The sequence below is a fragment of the Arachis stenosperma genome, chromosome 3 (genome assembly GCF_014773155.1).
Source record: "Arachis stenosperma cultivar V10309 chromosome 3, arast.V10309.gnm1.PFL2, whole genome shotgun sequence".
Lineage (NCBI taxonomy): Eukaryota > Viridiplantae > Streptophyta > Magnoliopsida > Fabales > Fabaceae > Arachis > Arachis stenosperma.
The window spans coordinates 164,546,358-164,566,756 of NC_080379.1; the positions used below are offsets into that span (position 1 = coordinate 164,546,358).

At 34.5% G+C, this 20,399-nt stretch overlaps 2 protein-coding genes and 1 pseudogene across 2 annotated transcripts; 2 read left to right on the forward strand and 1 right to left on the reverse strand.

Moving 5' to 3' along the window:
- The first annotated feature begins 6,740 nt into the window (after positions 1–6,740).
- Positions 6,741–8,132, forward strand: LOC130970518 (40S ribosomal protein S2-4-like). Its single transcript, XM_057896629.1, has 2 exons — positions 6,741–7,480; positions 7,783–8,132. Exons 1-2 carry the CDS (start codon positions 6,818–6,820, stop codon positions 7,939–7,941), a joined length of 822 nt encoding a protein of 273 aa, XP_057752612.1. The 5' UTR covers positions 6,741–6,817; the 3' UTR covers positions 7,942–8,132.
- A 2,407-nt stretch (positions 8,133–10,539) lies between these two features.
- Positions 10,540–15,911, forward strand: LOC130969092 (microtubule-associated protein 70-2-like). The gene is made up of 11 exons (XM_057894672.1): positions 10,540–11,269; positions 11,376–11,461; positions 12,146–12,211; positions 12,301–12,471; positions 12,582–12,752; positions 12,895–13,050; positions 13,165–13,311; positions 13,450–13,521; positions 13,606–14,139; positions 14,253–14,446; positions 15,242–15,911. The coding sequence occupies exons 1-11, from the start codon at positions 11,056–11,058 to the stop codon at positions 15,279–15,281; spliced, it is 1,851 nt and encodes a 616-aa protein (XP_057750655.1). The 5' UTR covers positions 10,540–11,055; the 3' UTR covers positions 15,282–15,911.
- A 651-nt stretch (positions 15,912–16,562) lies between these two features.
- LOC130967822 (transcription termination factor MTERF4, chloroplastic-like) lies at positions 16,563–18,628 on the reverse strand (annotated as a pseudogene).
- Between the last annotated feature and the right edge of the window lie 1,771 nt (positions 18,629–20,399).

Genomic DNA, 20,399 nt, shown 5'->3' on the forward strand with positions numbered 1-20,399 from the left:
TTTGAGGAGGGTTTCGTAAATTTGATAGTGGCGGGCAAACACTGCTGACTGTGACTGTGTGACCGAGTGACCGCGATTGTTTTCCTGTTCTTTTTTTAATTACCCCATTGTTTCCTTGTCAATTTTTCATTTTCTTTTAGAATTTGATTCAAAAGGAAACAACAAATCTTCTTTTTTATTATTTTATTCATGTTATAGCACAAGTCATAATTTATTTTTAAATGGTAAGTATCATGGTGTAATGCTGGATTATGGAGTTGTTTTTAAATTGTCATAATTTCTTATCTCTTTTTTTTTTTTTCTAAATCTGAAACATTCATAATCCTCTTTTTATATAATATTAACCATTTTTTTCTTCTCTCTTACTTCACCACTACCACCACCCTCATGCCTCTTTTACAGTTAGAACCTCCTTTACTAAATTCTGGTCACGGCTTCGCCTTCAAACTCATTCTAGTGAGATTTGATAATTGTTCTAGTTTTTTGTTTTGTTGCAAATTTTATTGGTGCTTCTTGCTGTGAAGGAAATTGAGGATGTGAAAGCGGCAAGTGCAACAACGGTTGTTTTTTATTCTTTTTCACCCTTTTTTTTTTGTAAGATCAGTTGATATTGTAGTGTAGTTCTAAATTTAGTCTACTTCAAACTCTACAAAGCATCTTTTTCTTATCTTTAATATCTCAGCTTATAGAAAATAAGGGAAGTTCTGAGAATAAAGGAGACATGGTAGTCAAATAGAAATAAAAAAGGAAGTTAAGGTGGTGACAATGGAGAATTAACAAAATTTGAAATTAGAGAAAAGGAAATAATGGTGATCATAAAAGGCTGGATAATTTTAAAATTTCGATTAATTTTTTTAAAAGCCAAAAAAAATTAGTTAGTTTTTTTATAAATAATTTTGTCAATCAATATAAATAAAAAATGAATAGTGCTAGGGAGCCAATGGCCTAAGTGTACAATGTGTACAATGGGCTAAATCTTTGATCCATGAATAGAATGAACATCACCCATATTATCCAGAATAACCATCCGGATACCAGGATAAATAAACATCTCGAACCCCTGACCTTTCAGATCTATAACTCTAATGTCATATCATGAAACCACTTATCCCAAAAGCGTAACCTGATAGGACAATGTAACACTAATGATTATATCTCTAATACTTCCTAAACCTTCATTGTACGCTTAAGCCATTGGCTCCCTATACTTTCCCATAAAAAATATATAGGGATTAGCGAAACGTAACCCTCTAATTACTGTCATCGCATAATCGTTTCATTATTGCATAATCGTTTTGTCAACGCAAAATTTCCTATCATTGTATAGTTAGTACTTAGTATATCGTCTTCAACCGTCTGTTGGTGCTGTCATTGTGCCCTCCGACGCTACTCCTCTGTGCGTCGCGCGCTGCCGACTTGCATCAAACAAAAGAAACATCTTAAATTTAAAAAAAGAACCATCCAAAGTTTAACGAAAAAAATATCACAAGGTTAATAAAAGAAACATCCCACAGTTGCCTTCTTAGGGTATTCATTGCAATCTATAGCAAGGAGGTTCTTTGTCCACCTTTCATCGAGAACGAATTGCGTGGACGGAGACCAGGTAAGGGCTAGTCGACGACGTGATTGGGCGTGGCGCCATCTGGAGATCCCTTCGTGGCGTTGTGAACGTCGTCTCTGACAGCTCCTTGCGAAGGAAAACTGAGTTATGACACCGATTCGACGACAAGATCGGGCGACACGACAACGCGAAGGGTCGGTTAGTTCCTTTCGTGGGGTTGTGGGCATCGGGACAAGAATACCGAGGTTGTTGCTATGCGAGAAGACGGTAAGGTGAACGGCGTGAATGAGAGTAGGAGTAGGACGGACAAATAGGGTGTGCGGTTAGTTTTTTTCTTTTTACAATGAGTAATAGTGAAAAATCAAAATAGAATTAGGTCTAGATAATGTTGTTGGGTTTTTTTTTTTTTTTGTTATTTAGCTTTTTTATTAGGACTTACATTGTAAAAGACAAAACTGATTGATAGTATGTTTTTTAATTTATTAAATTCAATCTTTAAAAATAAAATATTATTAATTTGTTACATAAAATTTATAAAATTATATATATTTATCATGTACTAAACAGACCAAATTTAATCATTTTTTTATAAAAATATAATCCAATTTATTTGGGGTTAATTTAGTTAGAACAAAATATTCGGATTAGATTGGAATATATTTATTATATTTGGTTCGACCTGGGCTACGACCCCATGTACAAGCTTTTATAAACTCTTTCCTTCAAACACCAAAAATAGGCCGTTGCTAGTAGTTATTAAATACGACTCAACCTGTTTGGTTCGACCAGAAATTTGGTCACTCGGTCACCCGGCCGAATCGAGTCACTTGTCAAACTGCTTAAGCATTGGATTCAATAAAAACCGATTCGACCCGAACGTATTTTTTGAAAATTGGTGATTCGGCCGGCTCATATCACTTGAACTAGGTCATATTTTTTTTAGAGTAAACTATCGAAATGGTACCTGAAAGTTCGTATTGCTGACAAAACAACTTCCAAAAGATGCTAATGACAAATAAGTCCCTGAATGAATTAAAAATACGTAAAAAAAATAGATATTAAATATATATTTTAAAAAACGATTTTAGATATTAAATTTAGATGCAAATTTTTATAATCATTATTAGAAAAATAATATATTTTCATCGTTAAAATTTAGTAATTTTTTGTCAAGTGAATTTTAAAAAAAAAAATATTGTGAATGACCGCATTTTTTTTGAAAAATAAAAAAGAAAAATCTCGTGAAAACTCAGGTGCAGTCAACTTCACGTGAAGTTGATAGTTAAGAGCTATTAAATGATTTGAATGATTTGACTAAATTTTCATCTAACGGCACGTGAAGTTGACTGTTCCTAAATTTCTACCAAAAAATATAGAGATCAAATTTTACCCTAAATTTTTTTGTGCACTTTATATTTATTTATTCAAACGTTGTCACAAAAATTTAATTTAATGAATAAGTTATTTGCTAAATATACATTTTTTTATCTTATCAAAAATAAAATATTTATTAGTTTATTTTTTTTGTCTTTTTTCAAATTATTTAAGAATTATTTTATTGGTAACGTTTTTGTACGATTTTTTTTTAAATTTGAAAAAAAAAAGGCGGCATTCACTTTAAAACCTCCCGCGCGATGCCCTAAGTAATGTTGATCACCCATCTCTCTCACCTCTCTTTTCTTTCTGAATTTCTTCTCTCTTCTCTCCCACTCTCTCTCACAAGCTCACTGAGTCTCACCTCTCTCACGGCTGGTTTCGTCGTCGACCTCTCTCGCTCCAGTATCTTGCTTCTCTCGTGGTCGTTTTGGACTCAAGCTCGTTGCACTTTGTTACCGTCGAAAGCTCGTCTTCTTGCTTCGGTCGTCAACGCTTTCTTCGATCCTGTTATTTCTTTTTCAATTTATTCTTAAATTTGTTGTTGAAGGTTGATGTTGTTGCTGAAATAATGATTTAACTAATTTTGTTTTGCTGTAAATCATACTTGGAGAATTGGAGTTTAAGTTTTTGTTATTGAAAGTTATTATAATTGAATTTGTTGTTAAAAATTATCAATGAACTGAATTTGTTGCTGTAAGTTGAGTTTGATGCTGAACATATCACTGAGTAAATTTTTTTGTTACTGGAAGTAGAATTTGTTGCTGTAAGTCTTTCGTTTTTTCTTTTGTTAGAATCTTAAAAATTATGTTGTATATAGTTTTTTAGAATTGTCAAAGCTAAATACTAGGGATTTCGAATGATATTTCTTCATTGTGCACGGTATTTCATTGCTGTTAAATTTTACTATACTTCGAACATTATCATAGTTGAATTTGTTGTTGCAAATTATCAATGAGCTGAATTTGTTACTTCTATATTGAATTGTTGCTGAATATATCACTAAACAATTTTTTAGTTGCTGGATAACGTCATTGTTCTTCTGTTTTTAATTTGCTAAATTGTTGCCCTGTTCTTTTGTGCTATGAATATATAGATGACGACTTTGAGATCATCCCTTGGATTTGATTTACTGATTGTGTTATCTTTAATTCGCCATTATTCATTTAAATTGAGAAAGTATTTTGTATTCAAGACTAATTTATTATCTCTTTTACATCATTAGTTATATTTAAGAATTGATATTTTATTATTATTATTATTATATTTGTAAAGACATGCATTTTAACTTTTGATTTTAATTTTATTTATATAATTTTATATTTTTTAATGATGATCAGGTGAACTAGTGATCCAATGACCATGTCATATAACCAGGTTGATTACCAGTTCGGTTCTGATAACTACTTGCTACTTCTTGTGAAGAGAGTATTCAGGAGTCTCGATGCACCTCTCTTTCAACCCTTTATTGGCCATCGCAAGTTTTGTTCTCCTAAATTCTAACTATACCATATATCTTTTCGTTTTATCTTTGTTTTAGTAGTTTGAAAAGTTTTCTTGCAAATCTTATTATTTTTTATGAGACTTTTTTTGTTGCAAACTGCTACATTTGGATGTAAATGTATTTTCGTGATTTTATACTATATTAGTATATTATTGAGATTATCAACCAATGTTCTAAAGGTAAGTGAAAATGATGTGACAGTGACCTTGGAATATGATAATATGACTGAATGATTAATGACTCACTTTCATATAGGGACAAGATTTAGGACATATTTTTTTGAATTTCAAAAAGTGATATTGGATAATTTTTAACTCAAGTTATTATGCATTTATGCTCACTTTCAAGCTACAAGATTTACAATGTGAATGCAGAATTAAATACCTCTCTTACTTAGGAGGCACAACAGGAACTTACGAACAAGATAGCCAATCAAAAAATCGAACAAGAAGATTTCAAGTTGAAAGAAAAGCGCAATATAAAATAGTAGAAAATGATGTTTTTCGAGCAAATCATTCGTTCTAGAAGAGGGTTTATGCAAACCTGAGTGTTAATATTGAAAACAAGAGAACTTAAATGATAAAGTGTGGATTATGCAAAAATCTAAACGTGGTCAAATTAGTGTTACACAAAATATTTTAACATTTAAAAATATTTTATTTTTACTATATGTTTCTTTTTCTTGTAGTACTTGCTTGAACTTAGGAAAAATGTAATATCACTATTTTTGGCATAAATTCAGTATCTTAGTTGATGAAAATTTCAAACAAATTCTTAGTATTTTAGTTTATAATTAGCATTTTAAAAAATTGTGAAAGGAGTTGCAATAACTTTTAAGTTTATTGCATACTAAGTTTTCATTTAGAATTGGAGTTGAAGCAACTAAATAAAATATTTTAGTATGATTAGTTTAGTATTTTTTAAATATAATTCAATATTTCTAAAGCATATGTATTTATTATTTTGTGTAGTCATACTATAGTAGAAAATTTGTCATACAAGCTGAAGAATTGTCACAAAAGCTGTGTGCATGTGCATGTGGAAACATAATTACAATTTTTATTAGCATATATACGAAGAAACAATTTTTATAATAGAAAAAAAGTTTGGATTCTAAGAACTTGAGAATATAAATTGATAAACATTTTTTTTTGTGTTTTGTCTGATTCAAAGTGTAGTTGAAATTAAAAAACAATGATTATTACATTAATATGGTAATTATAAGATAAAGAAAAAAATTGATACATGTATAAACTTTTATATTTATGCATTATGAATTTAAATTTGTCATCAGGTTGGTTATTTTTTTAGAAAGGAAGAACCTTTTTTGTGTCTATGTAAGAGAGTGTGGTTACTTTTGAGAATGAAAATGGTTGAAAAAGTAAAAACTTTATAATTTTTTTATTAAAAATTAAATACATAATGCAATAGTATATTTCTTAACTAGCAAAATAATATTGAATATGAAAATTTACTTATGTTTTTGATATGAAAAAAAATAATCTAACATATATAAACAAGATAACATAGTTTATATATATACATTAGATTATAAATATATATTAATTTTTTATAAATAAATTATATATAAATACAATAAAACAGATTATGTACATGAAGAGTAAATCCTTTATTAAACAGTCTTTTTTATTCTCATTATTCTCACATATTTTTAGTACTATTATATTTTGCTACATCTTGTTGTTTTCCAAAATTGACATGGTAAAATATTACATAGAATTTATTTCTTAAAAGATACATTACATAGGAATTTTTTAAAATAATTTGTTAAATTTAAAATTAGAATTATATTTTTTTAAAATGATATGAGTACTACAAAATATATCTTTACTTTTTACAAATATATATACAGTTAAATATTATATGTTTGGTAAAACAAGGGCATTTACCTAGTACTTTCTTAAACTCCACAAGTAAACAAATATAATTCGAAAATAGCCTATGATATTAGAGAGGGTGACAAAACTTTCTTATATTTTGGTTAAATTTTTTTTTGCCCACCTAGTATTCAGAGTTCCACCCCGACAAAAAAAGATTCTTGTTTGGGTTTTTTCTAGGGTTACTTTTGTTTTTGGTTTAGCTTTTTAGGATTCATTTGATACAACTTCAATTGAGCCTTCCAGTGTGTTAGTAACGTTTTATTTTGTCAAAATTCATGCTTTTGGGTCTTCAAAAAAGCAAAATTGAATATTAAAATAGGGCCCGACCCGTTTGAGCTATTTGGGAGCCCTAAACTTTGTCTATATATTTAAAGCGCTGAAAAATGCAAACCCTACACTCAGTCTTGCTGCTTCTGCAACACACAGTACACACTCACACAAACCCTACATTGATCCCTCTTCCCTCTCATCTCACCAATGGCTGAGCGCGGTGGCGGAGATCGTGGCGGATTCGGGCGTGGCTTCGGAGGTCGCGGTGGTCGGGGCGACAGGGGCCGCGGTGGGCGTCGTAGGGGCGGTGGACGCCGCGAGGAAGAGGAGAAGTGGGTTCCAGTCACGAAGCTGGGTCGCCTCGTGAAAGATTCAAAGATCAGTAGCCTCGAACAAATCTACCTTCACTCTCTCCCAATCAAGGAGCACCAAATCGTTGACCAGTTGGTTGGTCCTTCTTTGAAGGATGAAGTCATGAAGATCATGCCCGTTCAGAAACAGACACGTGCCGGTCAGAGAACCCGTTTCAAGGCCTTCGTTGTCGTCGGTGACAACAACGGCCACGTCGGACTCGGTGTCAAGTGCAGCAAGGAGGTCGCAACCGCCATTCGCGGTGCCATCATATTGGCGAAGCTCTCGGTGATTCCTGTTAGGAGAGGTTATTGGGGTAACAAGATCGGAAAGCCACACACCGTTCCCTGCAAGGTCACCGGAAAATGTGGTTCCGTCACCGTCCGTATGGTGCCTGCTCCTCGTGGTTCTGGAATTGTTGCTGCTAGGGTTCCCAAGAAGGTCTTGCAATTTGCAGGCATTGATGATGTATTCACTTCTTCTAGAGGATCCACCAAGACCCTTGGAAATTTCGTGAAGGTTTCATACTTTCTTTGCCTTTTCCCTTGTTTAATTGTTGATTATTATAAGCCTTTACATTAATACATATAATATGCAATTGTTTCTTATATTCTGTATGAATGTATGATTATAGATTCATGAGAGAAGATATCCCTGAGTGTTATGGTAGTAAAAGTGTTGTTTAAGCAAAGTATCTAATTCAGTTTGAGGTGACAATTAGAGTAGACTTGTTGAGGGAAGCAATTGAATGCATAATTCAATAGATGAATTACATGTAATTTGTCACCTATTTTTCATGATGCTATGTGTGTTATTTGCAGGCCACATTCGAGTGTTTGCTGAAAACCTACGGTTTCCTTACACCTGATTTCTGGAGGGAGACTCGCTTCTCCAAGTCTCCATTCCAAGAGTACACTGATTTCCTTGCCAAGCCAACGGGCAAGGCCCACATCTTGGAGGATGAAAAGGTCGAGGCTTAATCTAGCTCCTTGCCTTCTGATTATTGTGTCTGTTCATGATCGGAATTACTACTTGAATCGGTTCTTATTGCTTAGGTTGGTACTTGGCTAGTGTTGAGGATTGCTTTTCATTTTTACATGCTTGCTTCACTTTATTTTATTGGATATCTAATCAAAATTTTGAATACCAAATTTCCCATTAAATTTTCTAATGACTGCCGCCATATTTTAAACTGTGGAATGCTAATTTAATCATCACAAGTTAATTAACAACCAACAACTATGAAAAAAGGTCCGAATTTAACTCTTAAAATTTAACTATAATAACTACTTTTACCTTTTATCCATAATTATTTTGTTGTTGTATGATTAGTGGTTGTCAAATTAGTATTTCTCTGCCTCAAATAACAGCATATTTGTGAAATTAATTGAAATCATATTTTGACTCCTTTGAATAACCCTTTTCACTAAGCGTTTCTATATTTATTGATGTTGTGCCCTAAATCTCCCCTGTACTCCAAGTGATTTAGTGGCACTATATAAGTTTCCTACATTCTAGAACTTAAATGGAAACGGTGTACCACAGTAAGCAGAAGTAGTATAATCCAAAATAAAGGAGTTTTCCTATAGGAAATAATCAAATATAGACTACTTGTTGCTTGATCTGAAGATGTTTGTAAGTTGAAGGAAAAATCATAGTTGAGGAAGAGAATTAAATGTTATGGTAAAGAAAACTTGTTTATGCCCCCACTAGGGAGCACAATGATATACATCAGGATCAAGCAATCTAAATGATAATTGAAATTGACAAATTGGACATGTCACACCCACTTTATAGGTCGTTGTGGAGGCAAACTACATTGTCAAAAAAAGCCAAAACAGTGGCCCCTTCATACTTGTTTGGCATCAAATTCGGGCATGGAGTAAGGCCCCTCCATGTGATAAATTCTAAGAGCTCACGAAGCTTATTAGAAACAAAGGGCTAGCTTTATACCACAACTCTAATTAACTTGGTCTTGATTGAAATTCATGACGATCTGGAAATTTTTGGACTATGGTCTTACTGTGGGATAATGTGGACCAATTTTCAAAGTCACATATATACCGTTCTTTTGTTAAACATTTGGGCTCAGTTCTAACATTGATTTGAGAAGGAAAACATTTTCGAATGAACACAAGGGTAGTAGAAGTGCCCATTCACCAAAAGTAAACTGGTGTAATTTCAATTCAATCTAATGGTAGATACAATCAACAAATCAGTGTAAAATTGAAGCTCGTCATGTCGCAATGAACAAAAGTGATGGTAAAAGCACTTCATATATTCTGAAGAATATATATTATAAACTAAATATGTTTTTACTTTGTTAAAAGGAATATTATAAATATAACTCAAAAAATACTTCATATTAAACAAATAAGTTAATGTAACATTTTAAATTTGATTTAAATTATATTTTTGTGAAAAAATTGAACTTACTATTCTCTGTGGTATCTCAAAGAAGTAAAAGGAATTCTCTTTAAGTCACAGACTCGCAGCTATTAAAGGTGTCAACGGATCGAGATGGTTTGAGAGTTTATGAAAAATAAAAAATTAACTGATTAAATTTAATCGGTTCAGGGGGTAAGGGCCTTTTTCGTGATTGGACTCGAACTGATTAAATTCTAGTTGGATTTGTTTGAGACTTTGAGTAATTGAGTATCACAAATAAAAATTAAGAAAAAGACAGGTGAAGGAGAGGAAAGAAAAATTGTAATTTTAGGTGTTTTGCAACTGAAATTAGGGTTAGGTGTTTTCAAAGTTAATGGAAATACTATAATTTTTAATGTAATATATAAGATAATCGGGTAATTGTATTTAGTTAGAGTTTGGCACCCCCTAAATCTGATATCCGAACCAATTAATTATGGATATGGTTTGGGTTTTATACGATTAGACTCGATCACCCGTCAAATACAAATATAATTTAATTAGGTTTAATCAGATAATTGAATTATCCATACTCGCATACATTTCCTAACGATTATAGTTGTTACCCCTTCTTTAACTTTTTCTTCTTTTCTTTTGTTGTTGAAGATTTGACAATTGAAAGTTTAATTTGGTATTTATCATCTATACAGTATTTTAATTACCTACTTAAAAAAATGTTATTTGTATAGTTAGTTCAAATTTCATTTAACGAATTACTGAATTAGTCTCTTCCCCTTTCACCCGGAGCAATCCTATATCACAAAACATAAATGTTAGGAAGTGAAATGAATTTCGCCAGCCATGATGAAACTCCACGTTAGCAATCACACAATAAAACTTTTGCCAAATTATTAAACTCAAACAAGTTCATCCACAAAACCATAATTGATAATTCCATACCTCAAAAAACAAAACATTATTTTATAGTAATTAATAATTAATAATAAAAATATAAATGTTAATGCTCGTAGTTTGTGGAAACACGTTTTACCAGCTAAGTTCCTTGAAGAAGGGTCCCAATTGCTATCCTGCGCTCAGTGGCGCACGAAACACACCCATATCCATTGAATTAACATGGTGTGCGCACTACGCAACCGGTTTAACTTAAACCCAAACACAACCCCAATGATATTGCGATTTATTATGAGCATGATGATGATGAGAGAGAGAGAGAGAGAGTGCTTAGTTTAGTTTAGTTTAGTTTAGTTAAGTTAATAGTTACTGACTGTGTTTCTCTGTCACTCAGTATTGGTCTGCTTAACAGCACCACCATGCTCTGATCACTCAGGTTTATATATTTATTTAATCAATCAGTCACACACTTTCGCTTTCTCTTAGCTCTAAACTAAACATAAACATAATAACAAAAAGAGAAAAAGAAAAATTAAAATAAAGCCCAGATTTAAAATCTCAATCTAGAGAGAGAAACAAACATAAAAATTATGAAACCATCTCTCTCCCAGTTTCTCTCTCTAAAACCACCGTTCTCATTTCTTCTCCTTCTCCTCAATCTCAGTGCTTCAGCATTCTATCACTTTCTCCCTCTATATATCTCTGCATCTGCGTGTCTTTGGATCTAGCTGAGTACGAGCATTTGGATGTGAAGTTGTGAGAGAGAGAAAGCGAAAGTAAGAGAGTGTGTGGTTTTGGTTTCGGTTAGATCGGAGATGGCGGATTTTTCCGGCGATTCTGGAGCGGAGGCGGGTGCGGCGGTGACGCCGGCGCCATTGACGGTGTCGGCGTCGTTCAAGGAAGGGAAGAGCTCGTCGAGGAGGAGAGCTTCGATGAGGCCGAGCCTGGATGCGGACGAGTTCATGAACCTACTGCACGGTTCGGATCCGGTGAAGGTGGAGCTCAATCGGCTCGAGAATGAAGTTAGAGGTGCCGAAATGCCGCTCGATCTGGCTAGTTTTTGAGCTGATTCTGCTTCGTGTCGTTGATTGTGACGTCTTTCTCTTTCTCTGCGTGTCTGTGTTTGTGTTTGCAGATAAGGACAGAGAGTTATCAGAATCTCAAGCCGAGATCAAAGCCTTGAGGCTTTCTGAACGGCTCAGAGAGAAGGCCGTTGAAGAGGTTCCTTCTTTTTTCCCTTTATTAATTATTTTCGTTTATTTGTTATTCATTTCTTCGGCGTATTTAATTGATTTTAACTTTCCAAATTTCTCATAGTGTTAATGCTAAAATAATGGAAACTTAATTACTATATTGTCTACGGGTTCTACCTTTTACACTTGAAAGTGCTTCTGATTTATTTTATTACGCATCGGAGAGAAAATAAAACAAAACTCTGTTCTGTTCTGTTCTGTTCACTTCGCTTGTACTGTTCTACATGGTTGTGGTTGGATATATATATATATATATATATATATATATATATATATATATATATATATATATATATATATATTTAAATTAAATGCTTTACATGTTTGTAATAATGATTTATTGAATTGTAAAGTCATCATGGCATTTGCATCAGATCATATGCTTATCCTGTTAATTATATTTTGGCTAAATGATCTGGTGGGGCTCCTTTGTCGGTTCTCTTCTTTCACCTTAATGCTGTAGTAATAATTTCATGTATATATTTACTCAAATCTTTCTTTGCTTTGTTCTTGAATGGGTAGAACCTGTCCCTTTGCCGCACTTCAGCATGTTCATGTTTCTAATACTTTTGCATTTTTCTTATTAATACATGCTTTATTTGATGTCAACTTGGAATGTGACTTCGAATTTTTGTTTTTGCTTTCGCTATAGCTTACTGAAGAATTATCGAAGGTTGAGGGGAAGCTGAAGTTAACAGAATCTCTACTAGAAAGCAAAGTATTGCTTCGTGCCTCTATCAGTTTTAATAAGATGAGTCTTCTTCTCTGGTTACATGAAATGTTTACTGAACTGAGTATTTCTTTCAGAATCTTGAAATAAAGAAAATCAATGATGAGAAAAAGGCATCAATGGCAGCTCAGTTTGCCGCTGAGGCCACTCTCCGAAGGGTTCATGCAGCTCAGAAGGATGATGACATGCCTCCTATAGAAGCTATTCTTGCTCCTCTGGAGGCTGAACTCAAGCTTGCACGCCAAGAGGTATAACCTTGTTTTATGCATCAAATGTTAATCAAAGGTTGTCAAGGGGAACCTAAGTTGGCTGATCATGGATGATTTATGTCATTATTTTCTTCAATTATTTCTCGCAGATTGCTAAACTCCAAGATGATAATAAAGCTTTAGATCGTCTTACCAAATCTAAAGAAGCAGCACTTCTGGAAGCTGAGAGGACTGTCCAGGTTGCCTTGGCTAAAGCTTCCATGGTGGATGATCTCCAAAATAAAAATCAAGAGCTAATTAAGCAGATTGAGATTTGCCAGGTACACAATGTTTCATGATGTTTCTCTCTAAGTTTATCACTACCAATAATAATTTAACTTGTAATGTATGTTTCATCATCATTACCAATAGGGCAATAATAATTTAGATTGTGATGTATGTTTTCATCATCACCACTTGCAGGAAGAGAATAAAATTCTGGACAAAATGCATAGACAGAAGGTGGCAGAGGTTGAAAAGCTTACCCAGACTGTAAGGGAGCTTGAAGAGGCTGTCCTTGCTGGTGGTGCAGCTGCAAATGCTGTGAGAGATTATCAGCGGAAAGTTCAAGAAATGAATGTAATTTACTGTTTTATTAAGTTCAGCAAGTTGTCTATTCTAGTTGTGTGTTTTCACTCTGTTATAATATTAGGATCGTATTCATAGCTAAATTGTTTTTTTTATACTGTTTAGGAGGAAAGAAAAACTCTCGACCGAGAGTTAGCTCGTGCCAAGGTAACTGCAAACAGAGTAGCTGTGGTGGTGGCAAATGAATGGAAAGATGCTAACGACAAAGTCATGCCTGTCAAACAATGGCTTGAAGAAAGAAGATTCTTGCAGGTAAATACCAATACATTTTATCCTTGTGATTCTTTTGGATTTGAGCTTCTCTTTCCCTTTTCTTTCAGTGTAAATGTTCCTGCATTTGGCTTCACTTTAATACAGTTTCCCATCTTTTCCTGAAATACATTCTTATAGGGAGAGATGCAGCAACTTCGAGATAAGCTCGCTATAGCTGAGCGCACGGCAAAGTTTGAAGCCCAGTTAAAAGTAATAATCTGGTTTTACCGCCCATGTAGTAAATTAGGGGATTTGTTCTGCCGTTACTCAAGGTAAACCTTTTACCATTTTCAGGAAAAATTTCAATTACGGCTTAAAGTGCTACAAGAGAGTTTGAGAGAAACACCTAACAGTATTAATCGCGGAACCCCAGAGGCTAGAAGTGCTAGTAATGGGCCTTCTCGACGCCAATCCCTAGGTGGAGCTGATAACATCTCAAAACTGACTTCTAATGGGCTTTTATCAAAGAGAACATCATCCTTTCAAATGAGGTCCTCTGTGTCCTCCAGCACAGTCTTGAAACATGCTAAAGGCACATCTAAATCTTTTGATGGTGGTACAAGGTCACTTGAAAGGAGTAAAATTCTTCTAAATGGAAAACCTCCTAGTTATTCATTCAACCAGTCTTCTGAAGGAACCAAGGAGAAAGAGGAAAATGATAACTGGAAAGGAAGTTCAGATGATAAGCCAAATGAGTTCCCAGCGGTAGACACAGAGGATAGTGTTCCAGGAATTCTGTATGATTTGTTGCAGAAAGAAGTCTTAGCCTTAAGGAAAGCTGGTCATGAGAAAGATCAAAGCCTAAAAGATAAAGACGATGCCATTGAGGTTAGCATGTATTTTATATGTTGCTTATGGATATTAATCTTACATTTCTAATTTACAATTGCTAATTGTTGCTGATACTCCTTATATGTCTGATTTTTTCCCTGTTATCTTAGATGCTAGCAAAGAAGGTGGATACATTGACTAAAGCCATGGAAGTTGAGGCAAAGAAGATGAGAAGAGAAGTAGCTGCCATGGAGAAGGAGGTAGCTGCAATGCGTGTGGAGAAAGAACAAGAGAGCAGAGCAAAGCGGTTCAGCAGCATAAAGGGTCCTGTAAACAATGCTCAGCAGCAACTCATTTCTGGAAGGTATTTAGTTACATTCGTTTTTGTGCAGGTCTAATTCTTCACTTCATGTAAATTTTGTGTGCTTTATTCAACAGAGTGCTGATGGTTATGGTCTTTCTTGACACTGAATTATCTTCACTACTTTGCCAATTACCATCTGATGGACAATTTTGTTTTCGTGCTGGCCTCTTGTTTGGGAAATTAAATTTGAACTCAGCAAAGCCTTACGATGAAACCTAGTTATATACTTATATGTACTGAGAACTTCCCATGCTTTCTAAGAAATGAATAAAAGGAAGAACTTACTTTAGTGCTCACAAATTATATGCCAAATTTAACATCTTTTAACTGTAAATTATATTGCCGGGCCTTGTCAATTTTACAATCATATTTGATTATGTTGTCTGCACTTAGGAATGGGTTTTCCTTCAAACAACATTATTTTATTCAGTTGTGTGCTTCGTTCATCCTTCACCAGACTATCATCGCTTACAAATATTAGACTTGCAGTGATTTGCAAAAAGCGCAGCACTCCACACAACATAGCATTTATTTTCTAATTTCTATCTGCTTTGTCCATTTTTCTGTAACTTGCATGTTATTTACTTGAATAGGAACCCTGATTTCCTGACTAGTGACTACATTGTCAAATGGTTGGAATCTCTGAATTATTTTCTATTTTAAATTATTTCTAAGACTAAATTTTCAAGCATATTATGCTTTGATTGCTTTCCTATGTCTCGCTGCTTTGCCAATTTTTCTGCTTTGCCCATTATATTAACTTGGATGACTGATGAAGTGCTTGCATTTGCACAGGAGCGTGACACGGGGTGGATTAACACGCAGCACGCAATAGCAATAGGTCTATTGCAGTGGCACTGAGGAGTGAACTTTCTCATATTATCATTCTTCTGGCCTTCTCTGTTGATTTTTTCTTTTTTAAAAAAATCTTTTACTTTGCCTTTTCCCCCTCAATTTGATTATAAGATTGTAACTGGCATGCCAACGACCATTGTTCCCTATATCGGCCATGGATTGAGAGTTAGAAAAGAATTTAAGGAATGGGTATGCATCTGACCTAGAATGTTGTATTGCATAGAGAGAGTGAGATCGGCTAAGAAGGCAGGCAAAGGAAGACAATTAACATGGAGCTAACCTTCAGCTTTTCTTCGAGTGGTTGTGTGGTTGTTGTATAGCTAGATCCTTTCTGCAGTTGATATTTGTGATACGCAGATAGTGTGATTGTGTTGGTTCGAGTTTGTTAATATCCTTTGTACTCATCAAGATCTAAGCTTATGGTTGTGTCATACATTCATAGTTTCAACTTCATAATATTTTCTTGTTTGATTGAAAGGCGCATTGTTGCCTCTACACTTGTTTCTCCGTTCTTGATAGCTCGAGGGTACTGTTCGAGTCCGTTGTACCTCCAGCTCCAATCTTGTCCAACGATGTGATATAATTTAAATCTTTTGATCAAGTTTGGATCTGTCCCATGTTCATAACTAATGTTTCAATTTGAAACCTTGGTATGGGAAAGCTGTTAGTAATATATGAAGAGTAGTTTCGTAAAATAAATGATGCTAGAAATAGAGAACACGGAACTATCCAAGCCATCTCACGCCCCGAAACTCCCTAAAAGAAATTATCTCCTTCCGTTTGTTTTCTTAAGACGAATATGGATAGGTCTAATAAGGGATGTGTGTATACCTGGCCACCTCAACTCAATATCATCGTCCTCTCTTACTTATGTTGATTACCTCTCATTGCCACGTATATGTAAAATGATCATTCACTCGCTACCTTGATTACTTGTGCCACCTCTTACATCACTCTCATGTCTCATCTATCCATCCCCATCGCTTCGCTCTACGATCAAGGAGCCAAAGTTAGCATTAGCTTTGCCCATCTGAATTTCGTGGTTTATTACATTTCGACTAAGCCACGTGTACACTAAAATTAATTACCAAAATCAGTCATTAGTATAAAATACACGTTAGAATATAAATACATATTAAAAATAAATTAAATTACATATGTATTTATATATGAATATATTAGTGATTAATTTTAATGTACAAATAGCATTTTTTATTCCATTTTTACTGTTTTGGGCTTTTAAAGCTTTACTCTATTTATTGATTTATTCTCATGTGCATGCTTTTCATATAAAATATAATAATTGAAGAGTTGAAATGTGATGAATTAACAAAGAGTGCGGCACTTCCTATTTAACAAGGAGCATGGCCTTTTTTTGCTATTATTTTTTGGGTATGAGATCAAAACATACTTCCAATCTTACATCATATTCATATGCCAATTTTTAGAAGAGAAAAGCTAAATGACTAGTAGAATTTATTGTTTTTACCAGTATTTCTATTCTTTTTGTCCAACAATCCATTGAAAGATTTATCCCAATGCCTTGCAAGCTGTGAATAATTACTAATTCTACTTGCAACTTGTTTTATAGTGGTTCTTGAGATGAAATTATATAAATGCAACTCCCGATTATTCGAATGTCTACCAAGCTGATTCTTTTTTTCATCAGTATATAACCGGGGAAAAAAAGAACGAAAAATTGTTCTATAAAGAAACAGTTCTTCGGTATAGTACTTCATCATCACTCTCCTCTTCCTCATCTGAAAGAATTGCATTACCTGGCAGGTTCAATTTCCCACCCATTAAAAATGTCGGACCTATACTTTCAGTCTCAATATAATTACCCTGCAACCTCTCTTCAAATCTCTGGTCACTACAATTCAGCATCCAATTCAATGAACACCTTATCCCCTTGCTCTTTAGCCTTTGGTATCTTGGTTTGACCCTAGATTCCAGACTGTAAGTAAAGTATTCAGGGAACTCCACAAGCTCTTCCAGTGGTCTTCCCATCTCACTCTTAAAGAAGTAAAAACTGTTCTTCATGAGCTCCACTCTCAGTGCTACTAACTGCGGACACTTGACCACCATGCTAGCCACATCATGCCGTGCTATAGCCCTTCCGAGGAGGAACTCGACCGGCTTCATGATCACGTTTTGGTGAAGGCTAACCACCTGCGGCATCTTCTCCACAACTCGTGCAAAACCTTCAGGATCAATCTTAAGCTTCAAACTGAAGAAGTACTGCTGCGAATACAACTTGGCCTTGAGGGGCAATCCAAGAATCTGAGGATACTGTGCAATAACCGAAGGCAAACACTCCCTCCCTCTCCCAAAGCTAATCAAACAATCCACATTTGGCTTGATAGTCTCTTCAAGATCATATCCAAGCAAATAGGCCCTCTTTTCCAACATCTTAGCCAAAATCTTCTTTAGCAGTCCCAAAGAGACTAAGTAATCAATAAAAGGCTTGATCACAGTCCCAACTCTCATCCCCAAAAAATAAGGATACTGAGTCACCATGGCACCAATATCCCTAGGATTAACCCCAATACTAACAAGATAAGCCACTGATGTACTCATAGTACCCTCAAGCTTGAACCCTAGAAGTTCAGGGTACTTCTGCAACACATACCCAATATCCTCCCTCTCCACATCAAGTCCCCTAAGGAACTTCACAACAGGGACAAGCTCAACAATCACACTAGCATGCAATACCTGCGGGTAGCTCTTAATGAATCCCCCAAGTTTGGATCTTGAAATCCAATTTTTTCCAAGTACCCCAAAACAGGAATTATGTTCTTCCTCACACTGCATCCCAACATCAAAGGGTAATCGTTGATGTCATCAATTGTTAGCCCTAGTTTCTGGAGGAACTCCACGCGCTCCCTCATGACTTCAACTGTCGAAGGTAGCTCAAGGTCCTGCAACTCGTCAGGGACGATTCCCAAACCCCTGAGGAAGTCGAATACGATGACCCGCGATACCAGCTTCTCCTTGCGACCTTGAATCACACCCCACGTCACCGATGGCATCTCGTATTCGGGAAATTTCAATGCTTGCGTCGAATTCCATGCGCACAAAAGAAAAACCCTAAGGGGCTTTAGGGTTTTGTGGATTTCAGAATAAGGGTGCGAAGGAACTCGTGATAACTTCGAAACTGCATTGAATTGGTGAGAAACGAATTGGGTTGAGAACAAGTTGAAGATTTTTCTTCTTGTGAGCATTGAAGTTATAGAGTGTGCGCTGTATAACTTGGAGTTGCAGAGTGTGCAGAGGTTTCCAACTTCGAACAGAGGCGAAGAGGAAACTGAATGGAGATTCGGTTGGTGAAGGAGGAGCAAGCGGGCCTATTGTTGGGCCGGCCCATTATTATGAACAAAAAAATTTTTCATATCCTAAGTTAATATCTTAATTTCCGGTTTCAAGAGGTCAGGTGTCGCAACCCCGCTAATATTAATTGTGTGAATTCTCTTATTCAACATCCGTGTTTGACCTGTCTTGCTTTGCTTTAATTCACCCAACCACTTGATCTTTTTGACTGTTGACAATGCCACTTTTTTTTACTCAACGTCCCTGCTCACATTAATAACAAATATAGTTGGGTTGTTAAGTTGTTGCTACTGGATATTAAATAAAGAGACAACAAAGATAAAAGTTCCTAAAATCTTTCTACGTGCTGGTTATCGATGGAAGTTTCAACACCTAATTAAAGTACGGTACCTGTTAGTTCAAAAAAATAATCAATATAAATTCAAAGCATCAGACAAGTGTGTTTGACATTTGGCCAATCTATTCTAAAAATTTACGACGTCACATGCATCATTGATATAAATTTTACCTATAAAAAGAAATGATTCATCAGAAGGGCAAAATCTTTTTCAGCGAAAGAACCCAATTCATTCGATCCCTCCTTTCTTATTACCTATTTTTTATGCAACACAAATTCTTCATTTGTCCAAACATCATTATCACACACAATTACTTCGTTATCATTCAGACAGTCACAACATATATTGAGTATACATAAAAGATTATCTCTGATTTTGAACATGTGGTTGCTGTCTTTCGAAGTTGGTGTGTCATCACATGAATGCATCACAGAGCTGCCGTTTCTCTCTCCTTCTCCCTCTCCCTCTCCCTCTGACTGAAGTTCCCATTGGTTCTTATTATCAAATTCTCCCTCCCCAAGTTATTAATAAATATGTGTGATTTAAACAAAAAAATAAGACATCACATGCCCTTTCATATTTATTTATTTTTTTACTTGGACGAAGCAAGCATGATTAAAATAGAACAAGCTTACTGCAATAGTCCAAAACAACAATGCAGCACATTCCTTTTTTTCCATGATTTATTTGTTGTTTTTTTTTTTTCAAAAATCATGAATGGCAAGAAACTACCTATCTTCAAGGCTTATGTCAGAAACTTTAACAATGATAACTTACCAAAAATCTAACTACAATCTCCACAATATGAAAACCTAAATCAATCTAAATATGTAATTTATAATATATTCTTTGGTGTCTGAAAATAAGAGAAAAAAAACAAAGAATAAGCACTCTCTAAATGACAGTAAATACATCACAAGTAAATTAAGATCAGCACAATAATTAACAACAAAAAAAAACACTTAGTGAGGTAATGAGCACAAAATCAAGAAACTTTAATAAAATTTAACATCAGAAAAAAAGTAAGAACAAGCCAATGACAGTTTATTAGTACCAATTTAGCATCAATCAATAAGCCAATAACAGAGTTCATTAATCAATAACAGACTATCTATCTATACTTCTATCAAGAACATGCTATCTACCAATAAGGCAATGCATGTGTTATTGACTACTGTTACTTTAAATTTCATTCCTGATATTCAACACATCCTCATAATTTTAATCATCATATTTCTTTGGTCTACTAATATAATAATAATAATATAATATTATTATTATTATTCATTTCAATGAATCACATATGAGATTTCATCGCAGTTGTTAGTTCGAAAGTCTTGCCACTCCATGTTCTTGTGTGACTATTTTCAAATAGCTAATTAATAAATCACGTGTTAGTTTAATGTAAATAAATTTACATCTAATTGTTG